Consider the following 22,878-nt stretch of genomic DNA (forward strand, 5'->3'; position numbering starts at 1 on the left):
CAGCCCCCCTTTCGGCTCTGCCGCAGCGGAGGAGGCGCGCCGCGGTTTGTTGCTGCAACAAGTGTTTCCATTCCACGTGCTTTCGTGGTGCCATCGCGAGCGTTGAACTTCGTCAGCGCGTAGTGAATAAGCGCGCCCTTATGCGACAAATGCGTCGCTTGCGAGAACACCCTTTTAGACGAGCCGTTCCATCCGACAGGTCGGCATCGGATGACAACGTTCGTCTTTGACACAAAAACAAAAGGAAAGCTGGACGATGTGCTCGTACGGTGCTCGGTTCCACTCACCTTAATAGTGTCCAGTGGATGGCCGGCGAATATGAGACAAATACCGCCGAAACCACCGGCGAAGAAATCTTTCACGGGGCTGACTTTCCTCTTGTCGGGCATTTTCCTTTTTCTTCACTTCCTAGACGGCGGCCGTTGGCACGTACAGGTTCACCGATCACCCGTGCTACACTTTCGTTAACGCCTTCGCTAACGAGATGCTGACAGCTGTGATTGCGGAATATGAGAAATCAGCGACGCATTCAACCGCTTATCATTTTACGAAGAGAGGAAGGCAGGTGGGCTGGGTCGTCCTTTCTCCCGTGACGGCTGCAAACCGAAACCAAACGAAATTAACAAATTACAACATTTCTCTTCATAAACGTGTGTTTGTGCAATAAAGACAATACAGATTAGCGTTTAAGTCATATATAAGTTCTCAGTGTTATGTTTTCAACGACAGGTTTACGATTTTTTTTTTATCATGAAGGAATACGGCTGAGCGGCTTGGCGAGCCAGGCTACCTTTTGTTTGGCGCCATGGCTTTCGTGCGGCGGCGAGAAGACCTCGAGAATAAGTTTTTATTATCTGTCGTTTAGTCTTGATTAGGTACCCCGAACAGGGCGCGTACGGACCACCGAAAGAGGAAATATGCTGCCGTTTCTTCGAAGCACCGGGTTCCTCGTACGTGATTTTTTGCTATATGAGTAAACTGTCGGCGAAACCAACCGAGTCCGTGGATAGCAGACGCTTTTGGGCGACCCTCTTACATTTTACGCGAGTTTACTCTATTCCTGACGGTTTATCGCGGCGCGATGTCGGTGTGTACGTCCGTAAAGAGCAACGAAGTAAACGTGAAATACTAAAATGTTCACGTGGATCGCGTCAGTTGCAAGTTTCGGTTACCGCGCGCGCGCACTGCGCTGTGATAAGCTTGAATGCGATAAGGGATCAGCTCCTGCAAAGAAGTTTTCCTGCCTTGTGCGGTGACGTTTCCGCTCTTGTTTACGTTTCTAGGTGCCCGTCATGGTGTCACGGACGAGCGGGACTATGGCAGTTCGACTACAACATCAATATGCTCTGGCCCACGAAAAAGCTTTCGTCAATGGTAGCTGGAGGCAGTCAAAAAGTGGTGCCACTTTCCCGGTGAGTATGTATATATATATATATGCATCGTGCCTGTAAGCCCATCTGCGACCGTTGTTCGTAAACACTTGGGCTTGGAGAGATATCTGATATGTTTACATTTAGGGACAGCATTTTACGCTCTGTGATATCTGTACGCGTATTGTACCTACATTAAAGGTCGGTTACGATGCACGTACGAGTTCGCACGACAGTTAACCAACGCAAGTTTAATTCTGCGAGACATCCACACATATATCTGCCTTCTTTGTAGGCGCATATACCACTTGATCAATGTCCCCGCCTTACGAAAGTTATTAAACTCTTTCAGGTGTTCAACCCTGCAAATGGGGAAGTGATTTGCAATGTCACTGACTGCTGCTCGGAGGATGTTGAAGATGCAGTCCAGGCCGCCATCGTCGCCTTCAAGTCATTCAAGGAGACAACGGCAAAGGTGCACTTATTATTATATATAAAACCTGCAGTTTGTATGTTCTGAAAAGCTCAGCTGCTTTAATCCGCCTCTCACATGCACTAGTGATACCTATTGCAGCTGGCGTCGTCATAATTAAATTATACGCGTGCCTTTTTCTATAACATTACTGCATATGCAATGTCTATCCCAAAAGTTTGTGTAGCAGCTTCATGGTTTTCATATATGTGTTTCGCAAACTTTTAGATATGTCATGCAGCGTAACGCACCTTCAGAAATACTTGAGGAGTGGTATAGTACAAATTTACTGGAATGAAGGACATGCACGTGAAGACGAATAAGCGCAAACTGCCATCTAAATTTACTGCGGGCAATTGCCGGGAGTATAATTAGTGTGAAATGACAGATTTTTGTGACATAAACACAATAGCCTGTCACCATCATCACTTCTAGCTGTTATCCTCCATCAAGCATGAAGCACATATAGCCCAAGCCGCAGTATTTAAAATTAAAATGCTTCCCCTGTAAGACACAAATGCACTGGTTGCATATCTTCTCTCATTGCTGGGGGCACATTGAAAGCCCTATTTTGTTAGTGCTTCAGGAGCAATATCTTTTGCATTTTGAACTGTTACGACATGCGTGAAATGTTGCCCCTCGTTGCACCAGTTTGCATTTGAGGAACAGAAAGAAAGAAAGAAAAAGTTTTCACAGCGTTAAAATTTATTGGCAAGTAGGGATTAAATTGTCCCAGCACATTGATGGAATTTCACGCGCAATAAACTCGTGCACTATAAATCTGCAGAGTACACAAGGGCATTATTGCAGTGAAGTATCGATCGAGTGCACCCTTTTGATAAATCTTTCTCTCCGTCACAATGGTACAGTGGTTACAGTGCTCAGCTGCTGGCCTGAAAGTCGTGGGTTCGATTCCGGCCGCGGCGGTCGCATTTTGATGGAGGCTAAAAGCTAGAGGCCCGTGTTCTGTGCGATGTCAGTCCAGATTAAAGAACTCCATGCGGTTGAAATTTTCGGAGCCCTCCATTACAGCGTGCCTCATAATCATATCATAGTTTTGGCAAGTGAAACCCCAGATATTATTATTATTTCAACCGATTTGGCTGCATGTGGCTCACACAATCTTCCAGAGGCTTCAGGATCAACCTCCACACAGGAAGCTGTATCGACACACTTTAACATGCAGGGGCAAATTAGTGAGGCACAATTACGCGATAGTAAAAAACAAAAAATGCAATTAACGTGGCTGATTCTTTCGTTGTTGTTCTGCACTTTTTTTGGCTTTGGCTCCTTATTTTACAACTCCAACACAATGTATCTGTAAAGCCAAGTTTTGTCGCTTTTGATTGACGACCATGCACCTGATCAAAATTAATGGCTCTCTTCTGAAGTTCTTTGTTGCTACCTTTGATGTGAATCCTCAGCTTCTGTACCATCCTGGTATAAACCTTTAACATTTCACAACCTTCGGTGAAGATACGGTGAACAGATACTGTTCGTAAACTGTGTATGCTTCTGCTATCATTCTAATTGCTATGTAGCAGTCAATGAGCATGAGAGAAAGTCCACAGTCTGTTCATTGGCATCACAGCACAAACGTAACAAGACACAAAAAAGACGCAGGACAGAGTGCTGACTTTATTTAGCTAACAGACTTTAACTAAGACACTGTCCTGTTTGTGCTGTTATACCTATGAACTATGCATCACCAACCTATGCACTGTGCACCTATGCATGCACTATGCACCTATGAACTATGCATCACCAGCCTGCCAGCACATGTTACTGTACCAGAATGTGTGTTTTTGTTTTCACATGAGGTGGAGAGGTGTCATGTATGTTATCTTGTAAAACTTGTTGTCCAGTTCATACTTGAGGCCAGTTGGGTCCTTTCAAGTGGAGAGAGTACCTAACTCATTACATGCACATTTGGGAAAGAGAGACCTCATGTATTATAGGGTCCTTTGTTGTATTCTGTTATATCAAATATTTGAGCCAGGGTGAAAATCTGGTGTTCGTGCTTAAAAAAAATTGAACTTTTTCCTGTCTGGTAGCCTTTTAAAACTTTGACGAACAATTAGGACAGGCAGTAATGTCTGATTTAACACACATGTTATTTTTAAAATGTCAAATTATTTACAGCTAGGAACACTCAATTACAAAGAAGCTGCCCGAAAGTTGTGTTTGATGAAGTTATGTATGCAAGCCTTTCTTGACAGGCACTATATTTACTGTTTTAAAGAAAGCGCAAACAAAAAACAACAGATAGCCAGATATGTGCTCAGTGATTCTTTATTTACTTCGTCCCATCTGTTCCTTTAACAAAGAATAAAAAGCACGCAGGCATGCTTCTGAAGAGCTGTCATGCATCTTTTAAGTGAGATTCATTATCATTGCAATTCTGAGAACTTCCGTGTCCGTCCTAAATTAGTGTTGAGCCTCTCACTGTACCTTAGCTGTGCACATCCTTTAATTAAACACCACAGCTACCATTCACAACGCTTATGCAATATTAATGCAGCAAAGTTCACTAATGCATTACGGTCACTGCCATTGTGTGTGTAATGGGTGCTAATAATGTGACATGATCAATGTGCGTTTGTTTCATTTGTGCAAATGCATCTGTTAAAAAAAGTAATTAGGATTTTGTTCACTCAAGGCTGGTAGGCACTAGCTGATATTATAACATATGTGCGCTGGTTTTCTCTTGAGCATTAAGCAAAACAAAAAAAAACTCGTCAAGCCATATTCCTGTCTGACTGATAACACTGTATACAGTGTAGTCCACCTTGTAACGATACCAGATATAACGGTGTATCGCTTATAACGATAAAATTCTTCATATTTCTCAATTTTCTTGCATTTTTACCAGTCCAGAAATAGCGATAATTAGTAACAATGATCACATTTTCAGGTATTGTTAACATTATTATAAGTGGATTGCACTGTATCTTCACCACACAAGGTGCACAGTGTTCATTGATTTTGTAACATCTGCAGCAGTTCATTGAGGTTGCATATTTTACAAAAAAGGTAGATGTAATTACGGAAAGTTTAAAATTTGGTAACTGTCATAAAAATTTGTCTGACGTGCAAGAACTTGAAATTATTGGAAGGAAAAAAAAAAGGATCCTACGCGCGTGGCACGCAAACATGAAACTGATCAGCTGCTCCATCACCTAGGACGGTGTTACGGTTTCTGTGAGGTGTGCATTTCACCAACGAGGCCATGCGTGAAGCATGAGCGTGCAGGAAAGAGAACACACATGTGGTTTTTCAAGGCTTTTAGGTGTTGGTGCAGCGGCTGAATCGTGCGCTGCGAACGAGTGGTTGTGAGACAGTATTTTTATACGGTGCAAGGCACCCTCAGCACCCTCGAATGTTGGCAATTATTCTGTGGCTTTATATTTGGCCAGTTTGTCTGGTTATGGCTTATATGGGTCACTTGCTGATGGGTAGGCTGCATTATTGCAATGCCTTAGCTCTATGGTCCCAACCATAAAGTACTTTCCACATACATCACTGAAATGGCCTTCGCTTATATATTTAATTGTTTACGTCATTGGGCAAACCTTCAGATTAAAAAAAAAATGCAGTAGCAGATGTGTCCTAATTCTTGCTTTGCCCTTATTGTGCATACATGATAAACCTAACAGTACACCTACATACTGAACGAATAATTTAGTGCAGTGGTGCTGAACAAACATACGACCTCCTTATATCAGTGAACACTATGTACCACACAACCTCATGAAAGTGTTTACAAAACCAGAGTTTCACCGAAAGATAGTTGTTTATAACGTGCTTCTTACACTTCTGAATGTAGTGCACATTTCCACTGGGTGAGATAAATTTTTGGCTAAATTGAACACTGTTCAAGCTTCGCAGTTTCTTTATTTATGTTAAGCCTGTGGGATATATGTGTTTGATTTATTTACTGCCTACATGCAATCCACTAGCACTGCACTGACCCCTGCAGTAGGTGCAATCATGTGTCAAGAGCATTCCTATAGAAAAACTGGCAGAAACCACACATACGGGGTATCAATCATATTCAAAGGTTTTTTTTTGTTTTTGTTTTTTACTCTGATGCTCTCACTTCACTTGGTGTTCACTACATTGTGGCCCATGACAACACCAGACAAAAACAACAATTTTGCTTCAGCAGAATGGTAATGCTAACTTTCACTATGGTTAAAAAAAACTCAAATTCTGTGGTTCCGAGTGCTGAAACCGCATTATTATTATGAGGCACGCCGTAGTAGGAGACTCTGCATTAAATTTGACCACTTGTGGTTTTTTAACATGGTGAATACACTTTCACAATGGCATTGACAGATGGTACTACCATTTCATTGCAGTGAAATAAGCATTTTTTTGAATGTCATTGACAGATGCTACCATGATTTCACTGCCAAACATTTCTTGAATGGCGTTGCCATAAATTACATGAATTTTTATGTAGTTATAAGTGAAACAGGCAGCTAGAATGCTTTTAAATATGAAATTTAACTGATCACACTACGAAATACGGCCTCTGTGTGAAATCTGTGTAGAAACCAGTCAGTGGTTTAGCTGAAACAGTCAAGCATACTCGACATTTCTATTTATAATACTAACACTAGTTTCTGGCTTGCTGAGTATTTCTATCTCTTTTCTACTTGGTCTGATAAATTGCTTGTTGGTGTCAACATCTCCCTCTGTTCTACCTGCCACCTATATATATATTCTTCAACGATGTTGTCTGCTGTTGCCGTTAAAGTCACTACTGAATTCGTTGCATATGAAGGTATCAGAGCCTCCCCTATTTAAACCATGCTGCAATGCCTATATGTTGCACTGACTTTTTCTCGGCTCCACCTCTTCGTATAAATCCAAAATGTAACAGTGCCCACCTTCATCGTCTTGTTTCAATCTTGCATTTTTGCAGGAGCGGTCGGCAATGCTGCTCAAGTTTTACGAGTTGCAGAACAAGCATGCTGAGGACCTCGCCAAGCTCATGACTGCCGAAAATGTACGACGCATATCTTGAAACTTTCTTTTGCTGACATCTCTCTTGCATACCCATTAACGAAAGAAGGGGAATTTTAAGGGCTCGTTTTTCTTTGCTAGACACAACATTAATTAGAACTAACAGACAAGAAAGAGAAAGTATAGGGGATATTATTTGTAGTAATCATGATGTAAATGTGAAGAAAGTAAAGCGGATGAAAAGATTAGTTGCCGCAGGCAGTGACCGAACCGCAACCTTTGAATAGCGCATCCGATGCTCTACCAAATAAGCTATGGCGGCGGTCATTCCCTCCCGTCCACTTCATTGAGTATATCTGTGCATTTAAACCTGGGAGTGCTAGTCAGCACTGATCGTAGCCATGACCGCAAGTTTCCATTGCAGTTTATTGCATGTTCTGCTGATGAAGAATAGGCTGCAGGTTCGACTGCTTGCTAAAGCAGCTATGTACTGATGTGGGTGGAATGGAAAAATGACATGTACGCTAGCCCTAATTAAGTGTGTTCAAAGAACTCTACATTCTTTGAAATTTGGAGCTTCACTTTCCCATGTTTCCCACCTTTTCATGAGTCCAGGTCTAGCTTTTAAATGTCTCCATTAGTAAATTATAAGTTAATGAAGGAACTGGAATTATAGGCTTAAGATTGGGGTGCAACTACAGTACAAGCTCCTCCAGGAGGCAGGGGTGCCCTTGAGGGAAATATATAGCTATACTCCAAGAAGCAAAGGGGGGTCAAGTTAAAATTTTAGGGGGCAGCTACCCCCCTTGGCCATGAGCTTAAGTTAAAGGCAATTTAAATTTAATACACCTGGCAGAAATACACGAAGTTGAGGCATTGATTGACCCTATAGTTTATGCAGACTCACAATATGTAATGTATACAGAGTTACAATGTTGAGCACAATCATATTAATGCAAAAATAAATTTTAAAAAAAGGAAAACCAAGAGTGGAAAATATCCTGCCATTGGCCCATCCAACAGATTTCATCGGTGTTCACATGCTCAAGATGTCACAAACCAGGAGTTGACAGCAACTCAACGGTACGTAACAAAACAGCAGCGCAACTACTTTGCATTCTCCCCTGCCTTCTGCAGGGCAAGCCAATGGTGGAATCCCGGTCGGAGGTCGTGTACGGGGCCTCGTTTCTCGAGTGGTTCGCTGCAGAAGCCCGGCGGATGTATGGTGATTACGTGCCAGCCCCTGTGAAGGGAAGGGAGATGGTTTTCATCAAGCAGCCAGTGGGCGTCACAGGCATCATCACTCCAGTGCGTCTCACTTTGCTTACCTCGTGTGCTCTGTGTTTCCCAAGTATTTTGCTTTTTTCGGCGCTTTCTTGCATGCCAAAAAGAGCCAGCTCATGAACAGGTTTACCCTGCCAACCTTTGAGCACTGATAAATCATTGTCAAACACTAGAGCAGTGAGCTGTTGAAATGTGGGAAGATAATTGATTAGTGGTGCAGTTACATGTAGTTGGTGCCAGCAGAAGGATAGTGTAGTCAGTTAGCATAGTGATAAGAGAAGACAGATGCATGCACGTGCATATACGTACGAGACGACACAATTTCTGTGGTAATAATTGCCCTATAATATAAATTTAATTTCTTCTTGAAAGGCACGTTTGCTGCTACAATACACTGACTGTGTAGTCATTTAATGCGCTGTCATCTGTTAGCTGCATGTTAATATTTAGTCTGTATTACTTTGCACAGAACACATAGTGGCATCCAGCATGATACATATCGAAAGACAAAAGCCCTTTCGCAGTGATTTTTTACTTAATAGTTTAAATGCATGCGCATTGAAAGACAACAAAAAGCCCAATGTGTGTATTGTGGATTTTACTTCTGTCGGCTTGCAGTGTCTGGTGGATGGATTGGGCATAGCTCTTTTGCGTATACCCTCATTGCCAACTGCTATTCTCACTGCATCATTGTATCATTGGATCACATGAGCGTAAGACGGACTTCAACATAACGAACTATCATTTTTAATGATGTACTAAGTAATGATAAGTCTTGGTATAGTGACATTGACAGCAGCAGACATTTATAACAAATTGTTGTGTTAGATGCTGCATTTCTACGAGGTCTGGCTGTATATTTTTCTGTCATGCCATGTCAGCAGCATCAGGCCGTGGTAGTGAATATTTTTCTTGCAGTTCCAAAGGTTATCGTACATATATATGTAAAAAATTTCCTGCAAGGTTGAGTCAATTAAAATTTTTTTTTCTTTTCTTTGTATATTATAGAATACAACAGGACTTTATAATTTACTTTTGTTATCAGTGTTGCTTTAATTTGAATGATTGTTGTCACCATGCACATGGGATCGCAGTTCCTTCACTACTATGGGACTGTTCTCTACATATTCATTTTTTGTAATTTCTACTTCACTGCTGACATTTGTTCTTATGTTGTTATTTTCCTTAAGAACGTGTTCGTTTTGTGCACACCTGCTTCATGCATTCCTTTAACCAATGACCAGTTTTGTTTACAGATATAATTAATAAAATAACCTTTCCTGTTTAAGAAATACGAAATCACACTAAAGCGATTGATTTTAGCATTCCGAGATGTACAGATCATTTTTGCTAGAAATGGAGCTTATACAGGCGAAAAGATGATGTATATGGGGGGGCCCCATTGGCACTGCCCCAGCGAAAATACACTTTCAGTTACTGTGGCATAACACGTGCATGCTGTCTGTAATCAGTGGTAAATTGTTGTCAACAATCACCGATGACTCTTAAGGTAACAACCCAAATATGGTTCTTCAAGGTTGTTGCAGCCTTAAGAGACAAGGTACTGCTTGTTCTTCTTGCGGGACCGGCACGTGAAAAGTGTGTGAGACATTTGTACGGGCACAGGAGTAGCCGTATCACGAGCCAGTGCCGCAGTAACGTTTAAATTGGACGCGGTAGAAATAAATGAGCATAATGGAGTGCTCGAACAAAAGCCGCCAGAACATTACTTTCGTTTCCAGGGCTGGCGTCTGCTCGATGCGCCTAACCGCGGGGCACGAACGCATGGGAAAGGGAGGCACATTAGCCCTGCATCTCGCTGCAATTCACGAAAAAAAAATGAAAAAGATGCACACATTCCTTTTGTGTGTCTCATTATTTCTCTCAACTTTTATTAATCTATTCAAGCAACAAATTACACAAACTACACATGTCGTGTCAAATAATTATCGTAGTGTCACGTGCTACTGTTGGCGACGTCAGAGCACAGTCGTCTACGTAGAGGAGCGACGTCGCAGGACTACCATCTACGTAGGGCCATTTTCTCATGTACGTCATCCCCTCATTCTCTAAAGCGCGCGCCCGCGAGAGGAAGGGCAAGCAGCGTTCACCTTGAAATTTGACCCATTTCCGCGGCGCGTAGCGTTGCAAATTTTGGCAGACGTGATCGTGAACGCCCGGTGTATGCATTGCGCTCGTCAGCTCAAAATTGTCAAACCTGGTGAGGGGCCCTTTAAGGAAGACAAGTCCGCTTGTCGAAATGTTGGCTGCAGCGACATTCCGTGTTCTAAGGATTTTTCATCACCTAAGGTGTAACAGTGATTTGAGCTGGTTTAGTAAATTACCCCTTCCATATGGGGCAGCTGCAGCCCTGAAATTTTGACCTCCATCCCACCTCACACCAACAGAACTGCCTTCTGTGATACCAAAAATGCAACATAATTCAAACACACTTGCTGCAGTGGAACTTCCCCAATGCCATGATCACCCGCAAGATTGGCGCCGCCCTGGCGGCGGGCTGCACGTGCATCATCAAGCCTGCACCGGAGACCCCGCTCTCGGCGTTAGCCCTGGCACAGCTTGGCACACGAAGCCGGCTTCCCTCCAGGGCACGGTGAATGTGTTGCCCAGCTCGGAGAAGACCACTCCGGGAGTCGGCCGGGCCCTGTGCGAGCACCACCAGATCCACTGCTCTCTCCTTCACCGGATCCTCAGCTGTGGGCAAGGTGACGCAAGCGCTGATGTTAACGAGATGCGTAGCAGGCCTAAATGATTACTCGCTATGACTTCATTGTTTTTGATTGATTGACTGATTGAGTTCCCGTGATGATCGTCGTTATCATGCCAATTTATGTCGACTGCGAGACAGAGGCCCATCCCAGCAATCTGCACTTACCACTCTCTGCAACCACTAGCTTGCAATTGAATCACAACAACTTACTGTCCTCTATCCTCCACTCTTCTTTCCTTCTCTTGGCACCCATTCTGTTGCTCGGATAGACTATTTATCTGCTATACACCTTACGATATGTGCTAACCGACTCTATTTCTTCCTCTTTATCTCAACCAGAATTTCAGATATACCTTCCTTTCCTCTCCTAGTTAACTGCCTTTTTCTTTAATTCTGTATTTTACTTCACATCTGCACATTCCTCCATATAATCATCTTCGTAAGGCTGCATACTATCAATTCCACGTGAACGACGTATGTACCTTGTATTCTCAAATCCTAGTAACCGTGTACATCTAGAAAGTAATACTGTAGAATCTAGTTAAACGGAACCTGACGGGGCCAGGAAAATGTGTTCTATTTAACAGGAGTTCCGTTGACTAAGAGATGAACAGGGGTGCAGAATTCATGCACAAAACCAATCATATCAGAGTCAGTTGTTTCATTGAAGCAGCAGTTTCGTTTAAGAGATTTCCGTTTACTGAAAGTCTGCTGTATTTTGTTCGGTCAGTGAGAACAGTGGAGCATGTTTTACAAAGCGCTTACCTTTTTTTTTCCCCCACAGCTTCTACTTGCCCAGTGCGCTGACAGCGTGAAGAAAGTGTCGCTGGAACTCGGGGGCAACGCCCCGTTCATCGTCTTCGACACTGCCAACCTGGAGAAGGCCGTCAACGGAGCCCTAGCTTGCAAGTTCAGGAACACCGGCCAGGTGAGCTAGGTTACTGCCAACTTGGAGTACTAGAAATTTGAATTGCAAAGCAGATAATCACAACACAGGGATGACCACCTGCCGTGGTAGCTTGCGTGGCTCGGGTGTCGTGTTCCTAAGCTTGAGGACATCGATTCAATTTACAGCCACGGCCGTGGCATTCCAATACGGTAGAAAATGAAAAACACCTGTTTACTTGGATTTAGGTTTTTGGCATGTATAGCCCCAAAAGTGTACAATCGATGAGTGAAAGCCAAGAATTCGATCTGTACGAGTGTTCTTATTTTCTCGCAAGAAGATGTGTCTAATGTGTAGGAATCTTTTTGCGCCACGCTGCATACAGTGAAAAGGATAGCACAGCACTTTTACATTGTTTCACTGTGTCGATGTGGACACATTTTGATCTAGCGATCTCTGAACATTTCACAAAACTCAGATGTCACCCAAGGGAATGCGTACAGCATAGTGGCAGTTTGGTTTCGTTGCATGATACTTAGATGCAGGGCCGTACCCAGGAATTTTTTTCGGGGCGTGTTTGTGTGTAGAATGGCCAACTTTTGCAGCTGGTGGTCGCTGTGAAGGCGTGCAAGTATTTTAGTGTCATCCGAAAAGTTAAAGCATGAAAAAATTTCGGGGGGTGTCAGAACCCCCAAGTTACAGCCCTGCTGAGATGCAATTATAATTAGGGGTGTGCGAATATTCGAAATTTTGAATATTTTTCGAATAGTGTTTGCTATTCGATTCGACTCGCACTGGAATTTTACTATTCGAACCTATTCGAACTTCCCAAAAACAAATACAGTCAACGCCCGATTCAAAGTGACCCCTTCAGATTTTTAATATGCTTCACCTCATTACACTCTCGTATTGCGACAAAGCTGTCTTTCAAGCTCTGTTACTGGTCGAACTTTGCTAGACAGCCAACGTCCGATTGGAAGTGGTCCTTAGATTTTTTAATATTCTTCACCTCATTACAGCTCGGTATTGCGGCAAAGCTGCCTTTCACGCTCCGCTACGGTCGAACTTTGCCAAGAGACAGTCAATGTCCGGTTGAAAGTGGTCCCTAGATTTTCAATGTGCTTCACCTCATCACACTGCGATATTGCGGCAAAGCTGCCTTTCATGCTCTGCTACGGTCGCAAGTGTATTAACTCAAGAAAAAATTGGGGGACGCCTAAGCTTCGCCTTTAAGAGTTGAACGCAAGCGATTTCTGTTCCTAGTGCGCAGTTCGAACACTCAGTGTTTAACAGAATGCGCGCAAAGGTGTGTGCCTTATGTAATGGGTAGCATGTTTAAACCAACATGGAGATTTTTCGAAAGATGCACCCACTGTGGCAGAGGTGGGGGTAATGGTGGCTCTCTAAAACCACGAAGTCGTATGATATTGCTGTTGACGCCCGATGGCAATGTACGCTTGAAGCCCACTAAGGTCGCAAATTTACTAACTCAAGAAACGCATGTTCCAACATGGAGATGAAAGGCTGTGGCAGAGGTGGGGCTCAATTAATGCTGTTCGGACCTGAAATTTGGGCAGGAAGTCCGAAAAATCGGAAGCCGAGGCTTTTTGGCATCCAAAATTTCAGATGTTATATATTGACGTCTACAGGGCAGATTTGGAACTCCGGACTTGAAGGGAGCACACCCTTGTCCGCCACATCATTTGGGCTTCCACAGAAGTTGAAAGAGGAGGAGAGGCTGAGGAAATGGCATCTTCGCCTATCACGTGTAAAGTGTTGTCGGCAACACTTTGGTTGCACCAAATCAGTGTACATAAATGCAATTCGGCCTCTACATTTCCTCATTCTTGATAACACAACTATGAAACACCACCCCACCAGTGCTTCATCAACCTACTAGCAAAAAAAAACACTTTGATGTTGCTATCTCATAAGAATATGCTTAGGAATCCTTTCTAACTTTTTTTTCTGCAATTTTGCTTCGAAGTATTCGAGAAATATTCTAGAAATATTTGAGAAATATTCAAAAAATATTCGATTCGATTCGCACTCACATTTCAATATTCAAATTCGCTTCGCACCCAAAATTTTGCTATTCGTACAGCTCTAATTATAATGCAAGATTAATTGTATTATTTCTGAATGTAATATGATAATTTAATAAGTATGTTATTGTATGGAAACATTTGGATAAAGGAAAGTGAAGCTCCTTTCATTCCTGGCAGTCACTGCACATCCGATCTGTTTATTTGTGTTTAAAAATAATACTATGGCAAACTTATCTTGGCTGTATGTGATCAAATTTAGCCATGTATTTGTTATGTAGAAAAATGTACATCCAAATACAGTAGTAACAAAATGTTCTCGAGTGTTAGTTAGCACTCATTTAATAGGCGATATATTGCCATCTATTGCAAGCGCGAGAGCTTTGAAATGTATGTGCCAGGTATTTCGTTCAGGCACCAGTTAGTCTGTTTGTGGGTTTTCCTGTCAGTGTGTGCGTGTGTGTGAGCTAACAAAAATGTTCACAACTAACCACTGATTCAAGCTACGCAATTGAGCATGCTTATTATGTCACTGTAACTTTCCAAGATGTTTTAATTAGTGGCATGGACATTGGATATTGAACTGCTGCGTATTCACCTGTACCCATGTGTATTCACCTGTTCGTGAGCACATGTACTTGCTGGGCTCGAGGTAACTTCTGAAATTGTGATTTCGCAGACGTGTGTAAGCGCCAACAGGATTCTCGTCCAAGAGGGCATCCACGACAAATTCGTTGCTGCCCTTACGGAGGCCATTCAGCAGAGGATGAAGATTGGTGATGGATTCAACCCAGACACCACCCTTGGCCCACTCATCAACTCCAAGGCAGTTGAAAAAGTGAGAGCTCGCACTCGTTACAAAAAACAAAAAAAAACGTGCTCCACCCTCAAAAGGTGGAGGACTCCATCCTAACATAGCTCTGAAAATGAAAAAAAAATTGTGGCATTTGATGTAAAAAAATTAAATTTATGCTACAAAAGGAGAAGTGTGAGAATGTATAAAAAAATGTATTGCAATGTTTGCCGTAGTTTTGAAGTTGCTGCAATAACCGCTGGTTTTATTAAGGAGAATGTGTCATGGTAGTCTTAAAAACAGAAGCAAGTGTGTTTTCTCTGTACCATTTGATCTAGCTCTTGCTAGCCTTAGCTGCAAACCCCATTGGCCGGTTTATTCCTACATTGTTCAGGCTCTAGCTTGCCCAGATAAATAGATTGCATCTCTGAAATCTGTTGTCCCTGCCCATCACTTAACGTTCAGTGTCGAATGTTTCTGACATCCCTATGTACCAAGAAATCATCCGAAAAAATAAAGCAGTCAGAAAAAGAACAAGAAAACACTACTGCATGCCTTTTTACTGCTTCCAAAAGGGCTTGTACGAAATAGCTCTTAAGGTTTGGCACTGCACCTATCACGCATTTTAGTGCTTGTACTCCAACATAAAATGGCAGGTCCACACGTGTTTATAAGGAACACATACTCTTTGTCCTGCAAAAGAGGCCCCTTTCCATTCTTGGTATGCTTCACCTCAATACATATGTTGCATATGTTTGACCACAAAACACTTCTGCATGGTGGCGTAGCCGACTTTGGAAAGCACTACAGCTGTCGGTGGATTTGTCAGCGTTAGTTCGGCACTGCGAGATAATCAACGTTGTGATGGTGGTGACTTCGATTATTGGAGTGTAAAACCTGCAATCATGGCAAAACATCCGTAAAATCGGATGGCAAAGGGCTTCGCCGTCTGAAATTTCAGATGTCCTCACGCGTTATGGGGCATGTGACGGCACTGCAAAGGTACCCAAATCATCAGGCATGTCTCAAAAGTTGATTGCTGACTGTGAATTTTTCCCTGGCTGCATGCACTCATGTTCATGTGAACATGCACTGTCACGTGATACTGGTGAGTGCCAGTGGACAGACAAAACAACCGACCGGAAAGGAAACACATTTATCGAGTGAACTAAGTCATACCATTAGAATACATACATAACAAAAGTTTGAAAACAGCTACAGTAGTTGTTTCTTACAATTGCATTCTGACTAGGACAAGCCTGTCTGCCAACAAGTGACTACAACATTTTGCGATTCATGAGCGCTCAGACATGATAAGCAAATCTTGCACTGCAGCGCAAGTAAGCCACAATGCTGATCACATTTAGTGTGAGGAAACACATGTGGCACTATTTTTTTTGCTCATGTGTAAGCACAGGTCCAGGTTCTAAGTACTGTTCATCTACTTCTCGGACAATATGAGCTGGAAAGAAAATTATGCATATTTCTATTGAAACCTGAATGTTTGCTTTTGCATTTTAGTTTATGATGCTGCGGAGTCTTTCAAGAAACTCTACTTCACTATCTGTCTATGCGTATGTGGGGGACACTTTTATGGTGCATCGAAGAAAATAATGTAAAATAGCAAACGGAAGCACCCGTAACTCCAGTTGCGACTGAGAGGAAGAAATGTAATTGGACAGGCCGTGCCTCAGGTACGGCAGATGTCCGTTTGTCTATTAGAGTAACAGAATGGGTGGCCTAGTAATAGAAACACGGTTTGAAGATGATGTACTATTGGTGAAAATATAAAAAAAGAAAGAAAGAAATTTGCAGGCATACAGGATGGGGTCAGTCGACGCAAGACAAGTGTGATTGGAAATTGCTGGGGAAAGCGTTCATCCGGCAATGGACATAAATTAAACTGATGCTGAGAAAAAAAAAGAAGACAGCAGATTTCAGCGACTCCTTCAGCTGTGAACTCGTTTACAGTGAAAACAGCATTTTCCCACGGTGAAGTTAACGTTATAATGTCGCAAAGGTTGCCTATCGACACTTTTACAGTTGGCTTTCTTCGAAGAATCGACGATGTTGGCGTCTTGTACCTGGTGTTTATAATATGGCCTCATCCTTCCTCTAACAATTTAGCCTTTGAAGGTCCCCCACAGCAATGCGTTTGAACTGTGCAATATATCTGCACTTTGTCAAGAGTGGCTATGTTAATGAGCGCACGCTATGCAGCCTCGCTGAGCTGTTTTGAAGGCCTGGGTTGGGATTTTCTACTTCGGAGGTCATATTTTCTGCAGTGGATGTCGTATGCAAAATGATGAAGTGCCGTCTGCCAGATTTGATTTTTAAAGAAAAAGTTTTCCTGTACACTTGCAGATGATATTGGTATAGTATGCCCATAAGAACCACATGGCATAAATACATGTGCAAACTAAGCTTTGTCACATTCCTCAGACATTTTTGCTGGTGGAAACGGCATTCGCATATTAAGGGTAACCTTCCTCCCTCCAGCGGTGTGATCATTGGTATATATCCGCTGTTATAGGCATTTGCCACGTTTGAACATCGTCACTATCATTTTCATGTATGGCTTCTTTGTGTCGTCGACATTATGTTTGCATGTAATGTAGTCCTCATCCACTTCAGTATTGCATTGCTTGTCCTGGCCTATGAAATGCATACAAGGGCACCCCTGCACTCATAGTCTGCGTGGAGCGCAAAGATTCATGCCACAAGCTATGCACGGTGGCTGTGTTGTAGCTCACTGGTATGCGCACTCAACTCCCAAATGCGGATTGTTTCGCAGGCATGGGTTCAAATCAAGGTGGAGGTGGTTGGGGAGAAGCATTGTTTTTCCACATGCAGTGGCAGCATCAAAGCCAAGGATGATGAGGTTGCATGGCAACAACAACCGTTTTAACGCGATAGCGTTTTAAAGAGCTCGTTTCGCAGAAATTTTGGTGTTGGTGGCGGCGGCATTGGTTGTGAGCGAAAAATCCGCGTTGTCCAAGAGTGAAAATTTGAGGTAAATGCAAATATATAAATAATAAAAAATCTTCAATTCGAGTGAGAATCGAACCCAGGCCCTCTGCGTGGTAAGCAAGTGTTCTACCACGGAGCCATGCCAGTGCTTGAAACTGCTTCATAAAGAAAACGCTATAAGAACGTCATGTAGTGGGAGGTGTCTTCTTAACACATGTAATATTGTGTGGTAGAATCGTAGGATCGCACCAGGCGTGAAAACATGTGAATTGCGCAACGAGTGGGTGGTTTAAAGCTGCCTACCCATTACAAAGCGTGCAGGTGCGCGTGGCACCTTACGAATGCGTAGTGGGTACTTTACCAATTTGCAAAAGGAAGAATTATGGCGTAGTGGGCACTTTGCAACTGTACTTGCAGTAGATGTTTTAGGATAGTTTGAAACGGCCACTGTTACGCGCACAAACATTCCTTTGTTCGTGGCACGGTTGAAGGCGATGAGCATGGGTCCCGATAACGCTATCGCGAAGGCGAAGCACAAGCATGCTCTAATTTTTTGCGTGTCGTCGATGACAAAAATGGTTGATTTCATTATAATAACATGGACAAATTAATGGTCACACAAAGCAAACACCCAATTTATACGCTTACTGCTGTCGCAGTAAAGCTTGGGATGATTCGATACGTATGTGGGAGATTGTGATACAGTCAGACCTCATTATAACCGTCACATCTGCCGCGAAAATAACTTCGTTATATCCAAAAATTCGTTATAAACGTTTATTGGTAACACTGTATCTATATGACAAGACTATTCATCTACTTCGTTATAACCGATAATTCGTTATATCCGTGCTCGTCATAACGAGGTTTGAGTGTAAGTGAATTGGTGCAGGCATAGAAAGCATCGGTTTAATAATGTGAGCCGTGTAGCTCTTATGTGTTGAGTCTAAATTGTGGTACTTTATTTGCTGTTATACCGAAAGAAGGAAAGTTGGAGAAATCTATTGTTTCTTTTGATACTGGCACACCATGTATAAACACAGCATCGAAAGGGGTTAGTTGGATTACTGGTTTTCGAGACATGCCCTCCCCCTCTCAAATGAAAGTCCCTGCAGACAAAGCTCTCGCAGAGTTCTCAAGTTACGCACTGGGCATTCCTCTTTAAAACTTGCAGGTGGAGCAGCACGTGGCAGATGCCATCAAGAAAGGAGCCAAGGTGGTCGTAGGAGGAAAGCGACACGCACTCGGAGGGAACTTCTTCGAACCGACACTCGTCACCAACGTTAACAGGAGCATGCTGGTCTGCGCGGAGGAGACATTTGGTCCTGTGGCCTCGGTGATCAAGTGAGAATGCCCTGTTTGAAGTTTCGTGTGATTGGCTGGAGGAGAACGTAACCTCACTATCTTATTTTTATACTGGGAGAGGCTGGGCTGACGTCTTGAAGCTGTAAAAGATGGTGTAGCAGGCTAGCAGCAGGCTCTAACTTCACTTAGACCATCGTTTGCTGAGGGCAGCGCGACCCGGACTGAGGACTGAGAGACACGTCCTCAGTCCGGGTCGCGCTGCCCTCAGCAAACGATGGTCAACTACCAACTCGCCCAACTTGCCGTTTTGATTCATTTAGACCGCCTGGGTTTCCTTGACATGCACCTACAGTGGCGTTCAAAAGCGTTTTTACATTGTCACGAGATCATTTAGGCCAAAAATAGAATTTTCACCTACAAACACGGAAGCAAGAATGCTGTATGGCCGCAGTGGAGTGGCTTAATGCTACCACCTATGCAAATTCCTTTAGGGCTACTGTAGGAATAACAGAGCATAGCAGCTTCGGCTTGACTTGGCAAAGAGCATAAATGAAGCTGCACAAATGAAGTTTTACAGGCGTTAACCCATTGTTGGTGATGGTACGTACTGTTAGTTTGTGATCATGCAATGGCTTGTAGCGTAACGCTGTGGGAAACAAGAACACAAGAAGCACTTGTGTCCATTTGTCGTTTATTTTGGTGCTTTTGTTCCAAGCTGCACTACGCTACAAGCCATTCCGCGATTACGCCACGCCACAAGCCGTTACATACAAAACTATGCTACACCCATACAAGATTATGCTATGCTGCAAGCCATGCCAAATTTACTTCTAAGAATCAAGCTTGTGAATACTTCGTGCTCAGTCGCTTATCACTAGGCAATTGAAGTTTGCTCGTAAAATTTAAGAAATTTTCTTCATTTGTTTTGGTAAAATAGGGAGTCGGCTGGTAATACAAGTTCCGTAACTGTGTAACTTCGTTTGATTTTTCTTTTCTTTGTTTGTTACCAATTAGGTTCAAGACGAGGAAGAGGCCGTGGAGCTCGCAAACTCCACCAGGGTTGGACTGGCAGGTAATGGAGACTCCGAAGCTACAGCAAAGAGTGACATTGCCTTCAACATTATGTATACGTGATGGAAGTCTATAAATGTAGCACAGGCTTTTGCCACAGAATGTCGCTGCACCTTGCTTTAATTCTGTAATCGTTCGTTTATTTATTAATACTGTCATCTCAGAGGAATCATACAAGAGTGGAGCATGACAGCTTTTTACACGGAACAAGGCACAAAACACACAAAAATGAATGGTGCATGAAAAGAAATTGATTAATAACATAATTTCTTAAAAGCAAAAAGGCACTACAATACCATGAACAGCGGTGCAAGTTAAATTGAATTAAGTGTTTCTCAAGTGACGGCAATAGATCTTATTGTTGCAACATCACCAAAAAGTTGACTCCATTTCACAACGATTCAACGAAAAAAAAGGAGCGTTATGTCTGAAACAGCTATTTCGTGTTTATTCACAAAAAAAGGCTGTTACTCTAAACGAATGCTGTTGTCCTGTAGCATACACCTCAGACTAAGAGATATCATGCGGTATGTCAATGTCGTGGTAGCCTTTGCCTAACTAATAGAAGGAATTTAACCTACACATGTACCAACCAATTAGCGGTATTCCTCGGTGATAAAAACTGGCAGAGGAGAAGTGTTGTGATCGCAGATGAAAGTTGCTGTATACGGCTCGCAAAGGGAGCGAAAGTTGGGCATCCTTTTTTCATACGTTACTGCAATGCATTCACCAAGCACTGTGACGTGGAACTTCAGATTGTTGCTGGCAAGCCTCCTTACGTGCTTCATACAATTGCACTCTAAAATCTCATCTTGCACATGCTACAGACGCATGGGCTTGCATGTCATCCATGCAAGGGCAAGTCATGTATTATATGTCGTGTGCGCAAGCTCTGAACGTGAAATTTCACTTCAGTTCCATGTCATGTCACAGCATGATGCACATGACGGCTTCAGCCAACAGAGTGCTGGCCTCCTTCTTATAGTAAATGTATTTATGAACTTGGAACAGTAAGTCCAGAAAATATGGTGGTACAAGTAAATTGACTCTTAAAGGCATGCAGCATTACTACTGTATGCAGTGATATGTAGCCTTGTTTTGTTAATCCTCAGTCTTGAAGAGAACATAACTGAGTACACTGCCAATTTTTGGCTGGCTCACTTTGAAATAGACTCAGAAAGCTATGTGTGCAGTGCAACAGCGTTGAACTGTGGATATGGTTACATGAACAAGGTGCTATAGCTGTCTGATAGCTAAATTTTATTATTAATCTTTTCAGCACATTTGAGCTTATCTAAAGCGTTTGTTAAACCTATGGCATTGGCATTGCCTGCTTCCTTGTGGACTCCAAGAGGAGAGGGGAGTGAACTTTATTCAAAACTGGTCTGGCTCAACATAAAATTGTTTTGCATTGTTAACATAATGTGTTCGTTAACTGGGTAAATCTAACTCAAACTGGATTACTATGAAGCTGACTGTCAGAGCGGTATAGTATTTATACAAATGAAAGTTTTTATTGAAGAAAGTATGCAGTCATGTTTAAGCTTGACACTAATGGCATCATTAGAGGCAGCATTTTTCTAAAGAGTTGTTTGCCATAACCTTAGTAATCTGCACTGTTGTCTTTCAAATAGATGTTCATTAAGTAGCTGTATTTCTTCTTGAATGAGCTGCCAGCATTGTACACGAAAGTCACAGCTGAAACAATGTGTTCTTTTTTTTTTCTTTCAGGCTACTTTTACACAGAGAGCATCGCACAGGGCTGGCGAGTTGCCAAAGCACTCGAAGTGGGCATGGTGGGTGTCAACGAAGGCATAATATCGTGCGCCGAGGCAGCGTTCGGTGGTGTCAAGGAGTCCGGACTCGGCCGCGAGGGGTCACGCTATGGACTCGACGAATTTACACAGATCAAATACATCTGTTTCGGTGGATTAGAGTGAATGTGTGAATGACTTGTTTAGGATCACCTTGCAGCACGGGGACCATGTATGAGCTTGCAGCACTCTGAGAATAGGATAGAGTGTTAAAAAGCATGCTGTCCCTGTATTTGCTGGAAGGGCCAGTATTGTTGCTTCGTGTAGCAGTTGGAGATTGTGCTGCTACTTAGTCATTAGCTATGCCCCTGAACAGACTGAGATACAGTGAAATGATATAGGGAGCCTCGGGTGAAGTCTTTGAACCTCAAGTGTACCCCGGTGCATGCACATTGTGTGGTATGGGCTGCTGTTAATGGGACATGTAGTTCGTATTTCATCATACATTGTTGCTGAGATATGCCATAAAGACGAACAGTCAAATCTCTTATGTACAAATGTATACGTCTAATTGACTATATCAGCCTTTTTTTATAAATGTGAAGAAATGTTGCATTTATATTTGCTTTATTGATGGATTAAGTGCTCCTTTTTACATTGTAGATTTGCTGTAGTAGTGTTGCAGGTTGTTTAGACTCAAGCACCTGGCTTTTCTCTGTGTGCATTTTGGGCTCATACATGGTTCTGTATCACTCCTATGCTTAATTATAAAACAGCCTGCTACATAGCACGTGTATGATTAGAAGTCATTCCATGACTGTATGTGTTTATCTAAGCAAAGTGATTGTGATTGTACTCGAGAAATATTGTCATATTTGATGGACAGGATTTTTTTCCTGAATTGTCTTCCAGTGCAATAAATATTTCTTTTTTGAAAAAAAAAATGCGCCATGTGTGAACTAGGTAGCATCAGTAAATATATTCAGGGGGTAAAGATTTATGCAGTGAAAAAATTGCCATCCACCAAATTGTCAAAGCAACTGCTTTTTGGCTTAGTTTGTGTACTCTGCCATGATCGCTTGCAGCGTGTGCATTGCAAATTCAAACCAACACGCGCAATAATAAACTGCTCCACGTTTTCTAAATACACGCAAGCAAGCTTTCTCCTGCAGCAGACCAAAACTACTGTACCAAAACCGATCGTGTGCGCGCCAAACAAAATGACG

The 22,878-nt window shown here is 42.6% G+C and overlaps 1 protein-coding gene across 1 annotated transcript; it reads left to right on the top strand.

Moving 5' to 3' along the window:
* The first annotated feature begins 788 nt into the window (after positions 1 to 788).
* LOC119396048 (succinate-semialdehyde dehydrogenase, mitochondrial-like) lies at positions 789 to 21,834 on the top strand. Its single transcript, XM_049416886.1, is given in 14 exon segments — positions 789 to 950; positions 1,284 to 1,412; positions 1,723 to 1,845; positions 6,773 to 6,856; positions 7,951 to 8,121; positions 10,560 to 10,676; positions 10,678 to 10,704; positions 10,706 to 10,786; positions 10,788 to 10,823; positions 11,613 to 11,756; positions 14,439 to 14,597; positions 18,697 to 18,879; positions 19,854 to 19,899; positions 21,630 to 21,834. Coding segments are annotated over 12 exon segments (1,278 nt in total). The 5' UTR covers positions 789 to 917; the 3' UTR covers positions 18,871 to 18,879; positions 19,854 to 19,899; positions 21,630 to 21,834.
* Positions 21,835 to 22,878: the final 1,044 nt, after the last annotated feature.

This window comes from Rhipicephalus sanguineus, chromosome 6, assembly GCF_013339695.2.
Source record: "Rhipicephalus sanguineus isolate Rsan-2018 chromosome 6, BIME_Rsan_1.4, whole genome shotgun sequence".
NCBI classification, from domain to species: Eukaryota; Metazoa; Arthropoda; class Arachnida; order Ixodida; family Ixodidae; genus Rhipicephalus; species Rhipicephalus sanguineus.